This window comes from Ursus arctos, unplaced genomic scaffold, assembly GCF_023065955.2.
Source record: "Ursus arctos isolate Adak ecotype North America unplaced genomic scaffold, UrsArc2.0 scaffold_3, whole genome shotgun sequence".
Taxonomy (NCBI): domain Eukaryota; kingdom Metazoa; phylum Chordata; class Mammalia; order Carnivora; family Ursidae; genus Ursus; species Ursus arctos.
In genome coordinates, this window is record NW_026622985.1 from 57443107 (window position 1) to 57454795 (window position 11689).

Genomic DNA, 11689 nt, shown 5'->3' on the forward strand with positions numbered 1-11689 from the left:
AATCTGTTTATATCCCAACTCCTTTTTTATATATATAATTTTAATTGTGGTTTAAAAACACATAACATGAAGTTTTCCATCTTAACTATGTTTAAGTGTACAGTTCACTCGTGTTAAGTACATTCACATTGTTGTGCAACCGATCTCCAGAACTCCTTTCATCCTGCAAAACTAAAGCTCTGTACCATTAAACCCGTGTAAATAGCAACCACCATTCCACTTCCTGGCTCTAAGAGTTTGACTACTCTTGGTACCGCATATAAGTGGAATCATATAATATTTGACTTTTTGAGACTGGCTTTCTTTCATTTAGCACAGTGTCCTCAAGGTTTTTCACTTTGTAGCATCTGTCAGAATTTCCTTCCTTTCTAAGGCTAAATAATATTCCATTGTCTGTCTGGATGACATTGTGTTTATCCACTCATCCATCAGTGGACACTTGGGTTGCCTCATGCTACTATGAATGTGGGTGTACAAGTATCTCTTTGAGTCCCTGCTTTCACTTCTTTGGGGTATATCCCCAGAAATGGAATTGCTGGATCATATGGTAATTCGATTTCTGATCATTTGAGGACCCACCATACTGTTTTCCATCGTACACTCCCACCATTTGACATTCGCATCAACAGCACACAAGAGTTTCTTCACATCATTACTCACACTTGCTGTTCTCTGGTTTTTTTGATAGTAACCATCCTAATAGGTGTGCAGTGGTAGCTCGTTGTGGCCCAATTCCTGTTTTAAAATAGTTACTTTACACTTAGGGCACAACCAGCCACCATTGTTTCCATTAGCAAAGAAACTTCTCCAGCAAGTGCTGCAGTCACTTTACCAATACTGGGTGGTTCATGTCATGAAATCAGAGGATGAGCTATTCCAGGACTGACAGAATCCGTAGACACTGCCAGTGGCCAAACATTTATCTCCGCCTCTGTGGAGGGCAGCAGGGCAGGAAGGACCTCTGCCCTGTGCTTACCTTAGCTGTTCTCGTCATAAGCTGTCTTCCAGCAACCCACTCTTTTACCACCATTGCTGTCCTAGACTACTCCCTTATTCCTCTGAGCTGGCAAAAGTGTTGTCATGTCTATAAAACATCTCCCTTGACCTACTCTGGCCCCTGGGCCATTTCTCTGCTCCTCTCACAGCCAGTGCCATGTCTACTTCCTCTCTTCCTGTCCTCTCAGACATTTTCCCCCTACCACGCCATGGAAAGAGTCCTTAGCAAGGCCACCAGGGGACCTCCATGTTGCCAAAGCCAGGGGTCAGAGGTGTTATCTAGAATCCATTACTCCCTCCTGTGAAGCACATCTTCGCTTAGATTTTCTGACAGCCCTCTCTCTCCTCCTCCTTCCACTTTGTGCTCACCGGTCCTCCATTTTTTGTTATGCCAAACACTTTGGAGTCATCTTTGGCTTCTTTCTTTCTCTTCTGCTCCCACATCCCGCTTACCAGGAAAATCTCAGGGCTCCTTCTGTGAAATGTATGCCCAATCTGCTCTCTCTCACCTCCTCTGCTACTCTCAGCCTGGCTAAAACCACTGTCGTTTCTCATCTGGAGGCTGCGGGAAGCTGCTGATGGCTTCCCTGCTCCATACTTGCAGGTCCCATGATTCGTCTAAAGCCCAAGTCCAGGCAGACCACCCTCTGCTCCAAATCCTCCCCTGAGTTCCCGTCACACTCTGTGTCAGTTAGAAATCCCCACCATGGCTCAGAGGACCTACCGGAAGTGCCCACACACCCTGCCCCACTCCCTACAAAACCTCATTTTGCTCCAACAGCACAGACCACCGACAGCTTATAGAACATTCCAAACACACTCCCACCTCTGGGCTCTGGGCTCTTTGCACTTGCTGTTCCTTCTATGGGACACTTTCCCCAGATGTCTGTGAGACTCATTCCCTGCATCCTTTGGGTCTTTGATCTAATGGCACTTTGTCAGAGAGTTCTTCTCTGACCAGTCTTTATTTAATAGCAGCCCTTCCCTCCCCATCACTTTTGTTCTCTTCATTCTGCTTTCTCAAAGCATTTGTCACTTCCTGACATATTATATACTTGCCTGTCTTTTCTCTGTTTCCCCCAGTACAGTGTAAGGCCCAGAAAAGAAGGGATGGTATCAATTTTTACTCACTGGTCTATCGCCAGCTCCCAGAATGGGGCCAGGCACGCAGACACTCGATAAATGCTTGTTGAATTAATAGACAAGAGTGTCGGGGCACCTGGGTGGCTCAGGCACTTGAGCATCTGGCTCTTGATTTGGGCTCCTCAGGTCACGATCTGAGGGTCATGAGATCGAGCCCTGCATTGAGCTCTGTGCTGAACGTGGAGCCTGCTTGGGATTCTCTCTCTCTCCCTCTTCTTCTGCCCACCCCCTGGCTCATGCACGCACGTGTGCTCTCTCTCTAAAATTGATAAGAATGTCCATATATATACATATACATATACATATACATATATATATATATGTATATGTATATGTATATGTATATGTATATATACACATTGCTAAACATTTGCAGAATAAAAAATTTGGCAACAGCACAAACCCCCAGCAATGGGGTTAACTAAATTAAGGAAGAGCCACGGGATAGAATGCCATGCATCCATTAAAATAGTGTTGTTGACTATTCAGCAACATGAGAAAATGTTTGAGAAGGAAAAGCAAAAGCACCAGTACACTAAAAGTACATAAAGTAGAACCGAAATTTGATTTTAAAAAAGAAATGATTTTGTAAATCTATATGGAGAGGGGAAAGGAGAAGATGTTGACCAAATAGAGAGAAAAGAGGCTAGAAAACGTACACTCAAATGTTCAGAGTGGTTAGCATTTAATAGTAGAATGCTGGGTGATTTTTATTTTCCTTATGCTTCATGATTTTTTCCAAGTTTTCTATAACAAATATATATTATTTTTAATAATCATTAAAACTAATTTTAAAATTCTAAAAATTCCAAATTATTGGGAGAGAGACTCTGATTGGCCGACACCTGGTCTGAGCACCTGTGGAGGGGAAGTGTGGCCCCATGGTACGCAGGGTGACCCCGCTAAGTTCTCTACAAGCGGGAAGTGGTCCGGAAGGAGTGGCAAGGCTCATACCAACCTCAACTATGACATGACAGTGGGGAAGGAGAGGAAAGGCCGGATATGTACTTTCTAAGGTCTCGATCTGGCAGATACTAGAATTATCATTCCCAATGAAACCTGTCATTTCCTTTGGTTCAAGACTGTGAGAGGCCCCCAGTGTTAGAACAGAAGGGCTCTTTGAGGTTGTCCAGCCCAACTCCTTCATATACAGCTGAAGAAACCGGGACAGGAATAGGATAGCCACCCCTGGTGACAGCTGGCGGCAAAGCTGGGGCTCGGGCTAAGGTTCTCTGTTCCGTGTCCGGTGCTCTGTGTACCACACCTTGCTCCCTCTCCAGCCTGTGCCACATAGCCCTTAGCTTGGAGAGACTGTGCTAGCCCAGGGTCGCCAGTGAGATCTGCTTCTCCTAGGAGTCCAGCTTCGTGCTAACTCACGTCCCCAGCCCGCAGGAGTCCCGCTGCAAGGCTGGCGGAGTTCTGGGAGGCTCTCAAAGAGACCCGGCTTGAATGGCCAGCCACGTCTGTGAATTCTCTCCTGCCCTCTGCATAAAAGCACAGGCTGGCTTGGTTTACAAATGACAAAAAATACAGCTGGAAGCCAGCTTGGCCCTCAAGCCTCTGCTTCTTCGGTGCCGGCACAGACTTTCTTCTCTAGGCCTCGCAGCTCCGAGAAGGCTTTCGTGTCTGGCTGCTTTGTTCAGCACCAAAGCGGAGGGGCCATCCGTATGCTGGAGGCCACGGCAGGGGTCACTTGGGCTGCTCTGGGGGCCCTCAGGTGCATGGGATCAGGTAGGGAGGTAAACAGTATTTCGTAATACAAGTTGGTGTTGCCAAAAGTTTGAAAACCAGTGTTTTTTAAGTGAACCTGAAACACAATTCTGCGGAAACACAGCCCGTGTAAAGGACTATTTCAGCAGAAGAACTCTCCTTTTTGAATTCTACTGATTCTAGTGACATCTCATGGCGGAAAAAAATCCCCTAAGGCAGTATGTGTATTAAAAGCACCCTCAGGGGCACCTGGGTGGTTCAGTCGGTTAAGCGTCTACCATCGGCTCAGATCTTGATCTCAGGGTTGTGAGATCGAGCCCCGTGTTGGACTCCCTACTCAGTGGGGAGTCTGCTTCTCCCTCTCCCACTGCCCCTACTCATGTTCTCTCTCTCTCTCTCTCAAATAAATAGAAGATTTTATTTATTTATTTGAGAGAGAGAGCGTACGAGGTGGAGAGAGAGATTGAGAGCAGGAGCAGGAGGGAGTAGCAGAGAGAGAGGGAGAAGCAGACACCCCGCGAGTGGAGAGCCAGATGCCAGACCCAATCCCAGGACCCTGGGATCATGACCTGAGCCACAGGCAGACACTTAACTGACTGAGCCACCCAGGCGGCCCAATAAATAAAATCTTAAAAACAAAAAACAAAAAACAAAAAAAACCACCCCGAGGAACCCTAACCCCTGGCCACACACTTCTAGCAGCAGTGAAGTTTCTTTTATAGCAAAATGCAAAATTTTCCCTCCTGTTTTATGAAGAAATTGATTCTCCTTTACCTCTGCTGTTGTTTCCAGTCATATTTATGAAAACTAGCAGGTACCACTTTCCTACAGAGAAACCTGTCTTATTGCCCAGTGGTTCTCCAAAGGGAGGATTTTGCCCCTCCTTCCCCACCCCCGGGACATGGGGCACTGTCTGGAGACATTTTTTTTGTTACAAATGCTCTGGGGGCTGGGGGAGATCCTCCTGGCACCTGGTGGCTAGAGAGCGGGGACGCTGTCCCACAGCCTGCAGCACACAGCCATCCCCACAGCCAAGAGTTATCCAGCCCACAATGTCAGCAGAGCCAAGTTAAGAAACCCTGGCCTAGAGCAAGGCTTTTCTGTAGTAGACTGGAGGTTCTTACACGTAAGAAGTAATTCCAGGGCCGTACTGCCACATGGAATTAAGTCGGGGGCTGTGTATCAGTGTCTTTTTACTTTTTGTTTAAAGATTTTATTTATTAATTTGACAGAGAGAGAGCACAAGCAGGGTGAGGGGCAGAGGGAGAAGCAGACTCCCCAGTGAGCAGGGAGCCCAATGTGGGACTCCATCCCAGGACCCTGAGATCATGACCTGAGTTGAAGGCAAATGCTGAACCGATTGAGCCACCCAGGCGCCCCTGTGTCTTTTTATTTTTAACTTAGTTAATAAACTGGCTAAAAACCTAGCACTCCCTATGTTATTTGCCCAAAAATATCTTTATTCTAGAACAAAGGCACTCATTGATTTAAAAAGTACTTTAATGAAAATTTCAGTGTCCATTGGATTAATATTTTATAAGTTGTAGAGACAGTTCCATGTGCTAGTTCATTTAAAAAACTATATCTTATCTTAACAGATTCTTAAGATGACTTACATGTTCGTTGTACTAAATATTTTTAAGAGATTTAAAAAAAAATAAACAACAGTAAATCCAGGAGGAATCCATTCAATATATTATTTCCATTTTTTTAAGTATTTGAGGTCATCCTATTTATACAATTTCTACCCTGCCTTTTTTCTCCTAAATTTCAAACATCTCCCCAAATTATTTTGTTTTGTAAACATTCAAACGGCCACTTCATACTCTGTCATATAGTTAGTGAACCCTGGATTTCCTAAATAGTTTTGTTGAACACAGGATATTATCAATTTTTCACTATCTTGAATGATCTGCGGTGAGTAGTTCTGCTTTTCATGCTGCTCTGTAAGGAACACAGCAGCCTGGATTGTCTGGAGGGCTTTGGGACGTGGTTATTTAATCCCAGTCCTTGACAGAGGCAGGACGGATAAGCCTTCTACTGCATGCCGCAGAGAAAGAGCCACCATTCGGAACACCTGACTCACAGGAAAGTTCTGGAATGCCTGGGAATGTGGGTTTAAAACTTGGCTCGACCAACCAAAACACATAGATGCATATACACACACATACAAGTAAATGCCAAAAAAAAAAAAAAAAAATCCGGAGGGATACACAGCAAGTAGTGGTGACTCAGGGATGGAAACTGGGATTAGGCCAAGAAGAGGCACTTGAGGTGGTTTTGGGTTTTTATTCCTATTGTCTTCTTCCATATTCTTTGAACCCTTAATTATGAGAATATATTTATATGTAACTTGTGTAATATTTAAGCAAAATACATTTTAGAGAATGAATTCAAGAAAGAATTCAAGCTCTTAGAACAGAGCTTGATTTATTCAGCATATATTTACCTTTTCCTGCCTTTTTTAACCAGCCCTAGCACGGTGCTTGGCACCTGTTGGGTACTGGACAAATGAGCGAGTCTGGAGACGGCGGCTTGTTCTGAGCAAAGCAGCTCTCACACGCATGTAGACGACAGGCCTTGATAACCTGTTCCCCTTGCAGCAGATTGGACGGGATGTCTCTACACCCAGGCTGGGCCATGGAAGCCGTGGGTAGAAACTCTCAGCCTAGGGCCGGGAGCCCGAAGGTTTCAGGATGACCGGCTCACGTCACCATTGGTCGCTCTGCTGTTGCTCTAAGTGCCCGTTGAGTCTGAGGTTCTCTGCGGAGCGCACAGCGGTCCCTGGGCCAATAGATGTGAGATCGTTCCTGTTTCTTTCAGGCCGCACACCTGGTCCCTGGCTCCACGCCGAGGCGGCAGGGCAGAGCTCGGATGACCTCAAAGGCAGAAATTCTCAGGTAACACCTCCCTCAGGTCTGAGTTCTCCTCAGAGAGCCCAGACACGCCGAGAGTGTGCTTTCTCCTTCAAGCTTTACATTTTTTGCCCAGATTTTTGGTCCTCGGGGAAAGCCATTTGGTGTACCTTCGTTTCCAGCTAGAATGAAACGTGTACAGTTTCAAACTCTGAAGAGGGAAAGGGAGGCTTCCCCCAGAATCCCCAGCACATCCAGAAGCAAGGTTGGCCACCCAGAACCCCTTTGGAGTCCTTCTGCAACGGTCACCCCACTCACTCCCCGCTCGTTCTTCCCTGGTTATGGTGGCTGGAGAGGCCTGAGACAAAACTCTGTAACGTGCACCAAATGGAATTCAAGGTTCTGTCTTGTCTGTGGAATACAGGGCATCTTACTGCACCCATGGGGGTTTTTCTCCCATCAACATGATAATTTCTTTTGGCCAAATGTAGTCACAGTCCAAGTCCTGGTGGCTAGAGGAAGCTGGGAGGGGAACCAGGCGGGTTCTTGTGGGTTAAGATGGTCTTTGAAAAAATGTCCTCCCTCTCACACAAGGCAGCTTGGACAGACTGTGTCCTAACCTGGGCGGAGATGACGTCTCTCACTGCCCACGACAGGGCCTCATCTTTAAAGGCCCTTTACTTCTTTGAAAATACGTGTTTAGTCGTGGCCTGGCCTCCTCCTGTTTCAGAGTTCTATGTGGCAAACAGGGTGGCCTGCTGTTAAACTGGGCCCTTCTACAGCCCCCTGGGACAGCACAGCAAGGGACGTGAGAAGGGGGACAAGACCCTGGATGTCGGGATGAGTTCCTTGCAGGAGAACAAGCACCCCCTTTTCTAACCAACAGCTAAGCTAAGAATTGTGATAACCACTCAGATGATCACAGACTCAAAAGTGGCTGGCTGACTGAAGTTAAGGGAGAAGTATATATGCACAGAGAAAAGAAAACAGGGAGAATACACACGAAATTAACAGGTACCCACTCTGGGAGATGACAGTTGATTTTTTTTTCTTTTTTCCTAGCGCGTTTCTGCAATTTCTGAATTTTCTACAGTGAATACATTATTCTTGTGGTCAGGAAAATATAGTAATAATCAAAATAATAGTCCCTCCATTCATTATACAGGTCTTTACAGTTCTTCAGATAACTTGCATATGTGATCTCATTTGATCCTTTTAGTAACTCTGTGATGTAAGCTGGAGAGATACCTTTAATGACCTTTTTTTCAGACAAGAGAACTGAGCTCCAAGGGGCTCAGGAACTTGCCCAAGGTCACATGCCCCGCCTTCTGTCTCCTTGCCCAGTGCTCCTTCCAGTATACCTCTCTGCTTTTCCTGGCATGTTCCTATTACCAGGACAGGAGTCATCCTCCCCTTCAGACATGGCAAGAATGGTGGAACATTGTGCCAGGTCTGGTCTCTGGTCTCATGGCAGGCACACACCTACATCACTGGAGCCCATTAAAGTCTAGTCAAGGATGGATTGTGAAGTCTCCCTTGGGCATCCCATAGTCAAGAAGATCTTCTTTACATCTAGATGGACACCCTCTTAATTCATTTTCACTTCAGTGAGACAAAAAGCAGCAGCCCAGAGAGATCACAGGGTTCTTGACATCGCAAAATGCCCCCAGGGGGCACTCTTCTTTTATGGCGGAGAGCCCCGAGTGATCCGTGCACGGGTGGGAGTCCTGGGCTGGAAATCTGAAGGCCTGGGCCCCTTTCTCTTTTCCTTTGCCTTGTCTGGGATCTCCAGCAAATTCTTTATTTTTTTATTTTTTTATTTTTTTGAGTTTCTGTCAAGTGCTGGTGTTTGGTCTCGTGAATGTTTCCAAGATGGCGGTAGGTCTTCAGACGCCATCAACTATGTGTCCTGTTTCATCCCTTTTCCACCCACAACCCCCTGGGTCAAAATTAGCCCCTTGTATCTGATGGGACCCTCAGACCCTGGCAGCCTCGTATGACTGCAGGAAAGCTGTGGTGCCCAGCCCCGGGGTGGGCTGTTTGCATGTGAAGAGTCTTCTAAACCCACCTGGTAATATTCCTGTCTTTCCACAGTTATCTCTAAAGACACTCCGGTGAGAAGACAGATGAAGCCAATGTCCTGTGAGCCACCTGGGGGTCCATATCGCCAGATGGGCATCCCCAGGAGAACGTGTCTGGCCTCGCCATACTTAAGTTGGAATTCAGTTGACAAATAAGCTCTGAGTGGAGCATTTATTTATTGTAAATACGTGGTTTGCACAGGCTTTAACTCAGTATGACAGTCGACTTTTATTTGCTTAATTTAAAAAACCACACACCTATTATGTTTCGCCATTTTTTGAAGATACATCTTGGCGTTCATCCGTCAGTACAGACAGCGCCCTGTCCCCACCCCATGGTGTCCATTCCATGACTGTACATAATGCGTGTGGGCTGGCCCTTCCTAGATTCTGAACTGTTTTTAGAAGATTCCTTTGTCTGCAAGTAGTCCCAAAGTTATAGTACCCACAGGCGCTTATTTGCATGATTGTGTATTCTCATCACACACACTGCAAAATCAAACCAAATAATGCCTTATAAACGAAGCAGCTCAGAGAGAGTAGTGTGTCCCCACACCCAGACAATGCCACACAGCCTCCAGTGAACGAGATGTCATGTCTCGCTTCCGTTTCGCAGTACAGGGATTTTTTTTTTTTGGCCTAATGTAAATATGATGCAAAAGAAAGGCAAGAGTGGGCTTGGGCCCTCCGATGCCGACCACAGGGCCTTTGTAACTGAACGCTCCTACAAGTAGCCAATGCCCTTCCTGTTTACAGTGCCCCTGGTGCCCAGGTGCCCGTGGCTTTCCTCCTGTCCCGCCTAAGTTCCCAACTCCATCCTTGCAGCCAGGGCAAGGCGAGATTTATGAGATTTGGGTATTTTTTCTGCAAGTTAGAAACATACATAACTCATTATTATAGTCAATTACATATTCTATCTCAGAGGTGGGTTTTTTTTTTCTTCCTCCTGGAGAGCAGGATTTTCATGGAAAATATGACACGAGTAAGTGTAGACCGAGGCCTATTAGCAAGTGTCTGCCTCACATACCTGGTGCCTCACTCCTACCCTTAGGAACCCTGGAAGCACCCGCCAGGCAAACCTAGCTCCCTTCTGAGCTGAAGAGGACCTGATTGGTCTGAGAGCTCCCCCTTCCCTGTGGGGGGCGCACATCTCTGTCGGGGGGGGAAAAGTGCCCAAGTCCAGCCACCCCTGAAGATGGAACTGGTTGGAAGGGGCTCTGGCTGCTGTTCTCACACCCTTTGCCTTGAGCTGGCAAGGAAATGGAAGTGTGAAGTGTGTGTTTGCTTGTGCCTGACCCTAAATGCTCCCGTCCTCGGAGGGGGAAGCTGTAACAGAGGAAGGAGAGAAAATAGAAGGAAACAGACTGACCCCGGGTCTGTGCTCAAAATAGGTGCAGATTAGAGAAAAGGGAGGGAGGGGTGGAAAGAGCAGTAGAAAAACAAGTGTCCTTTGAAACAACCCACTCATGTGCTCAGAGGTGAAGGACACTGTGCCCAGACCAAGCCATCCAAAACACGTAGCCGGTGTGGAGGGTTTGGGCAAACGTGACTGCACACAGTGAGCTGTTGTCTACAGTAAAGACTGAGATGGCCTCCTACACTGTTGTTGTGCTTTGTCATTGCAGAGAGGAGCCACTGAGCAAGGTCAAGTGCCCTTCTCCGGGGAATCAATCATGCCAAATTGTCACTGCTAAATCAATTGGCAAAGAAGCTCTTGTGGGTCATCAGCTCTGGGCATAGCTGATTTGCTTTATTGGTTCTGGAAGGTTTCCAAAAGGTCAGGATTTCTTTATTATAATGGGATCTGCTCCATCTCCCTCCCAGTTGTATGACAATGATTACAAGGGTTTTAATTATCATAATGAAGAAGGCCCAAGACAAAGGCAAGTCCGCCCTCAGAGGAGACGGGCTGCCCCGATGTGTTGATGCATTCACGTTCCGCACCACTGGGATAGAAATTAAAAATAAAAACTATCAAGGACAGAGGGAAGGGATGAGCAGAAACCGAAAGTTGCAACTAGGGAGAAATCTCAGGAATCTGGCATCCCATCTCTCCTCGAGACCTGTCACTGAATTCACACCCTCGGAACTCGTGCGGTGCCTGCCTCTGGCAGGACAGACCTTTAGCCCCTTGACCATAAACTCACCCAGAGGCAACGTGTTACGGCGCCCTTACCGCTCTCGAGTGTTCTCACTGACACCGTCGTCCGTGGCTCCCCCGTGTTTCATATGTATATTTATTGATGTGCCCTCCTCAGACTCATTTCTTTGTATCTAATAAACTTTAATAAGTGGAAATGCTTCTGCCCGTGTCCTTGTTAAAACCCATCGAGGGTCAGCAGTACTGATGTAAGCCAACCATTTTTCAGGGCTAGAAGGGCTTCTAAGAATGATGGGACACAAAGGATACTCACATAGGACCCAACGCTTGCTGTGACATGCCGTGGTCAAAATGGGGCCTTTTTTTTCTGAGCTGACATTTCTAACTAACCTACATAATGTTTTCCTAGTTTGGGGGCACCTGGGTGGCTCAGTCGGCGAAGCGTCTGCCTTCGGCTCAGGTCATGATCCCGGGGTTCTGGGATCCAGCCCCAAGTTGGGCTCCTTGCTCGGCGGGGAGTCTGCTTGTCCCTCTCCCTCCCCTGCTTGAGCTCTCTCTCGTGCTCTTTCTCACTCTCTCACTCATTCTCTCAAGTAAATAAACATAAAAAAAGAATCTGAGTTTTTGTAGCTAAACTGAACTGATGGGTATTTGGGAAAAACCACCAAGGGAAAATCTTCCTCAAATTCATTTTCTTAAAAAAAAAATAGGTAACACTATGTTGTTTTATTACTAGAAAACGGGCAGAGAGTATTGCTTATAGAATGCCTCTAATTTGTGTTAAAACGAAACAGCTTTCAATC

At 46.5% G+C, this 11689-nt stretch overlaps 1 protein-coding gene across 3 annotated transcripts in view; it reads left to right on the forward strand.

The window, feature by feature from the left end:
• WIPF3 (WAS/WASL interacting protein family member 3) overlaps positions 1-11083 on the forward strand; it is an 82449-nt gene extending 71366 nt beyond the window's left edge. For 2 of the 3 annotated variants that reach the window (XM_057304293.1, XM_048212962.2), the window contains 2 exons: positions 6673-6749; positions 8799-11083. In XM_057304293.1, coding sequence (XP_057160276.1) covers positions 6673-6749; positions 8799-8822 — 101 coding nt within the window. In that variant the 3' untranslated portion in view covers positions 8823-11083. The remainder of the gene's footprint in view (positions 1-6672; positions 6750-8798) is intronic. The other variant, XM_057304292.1, reaches the window with a different exon arrangement.
• The last annotated feature ends 606 nt before the right edge of the window (positions 11084-11689 follow it).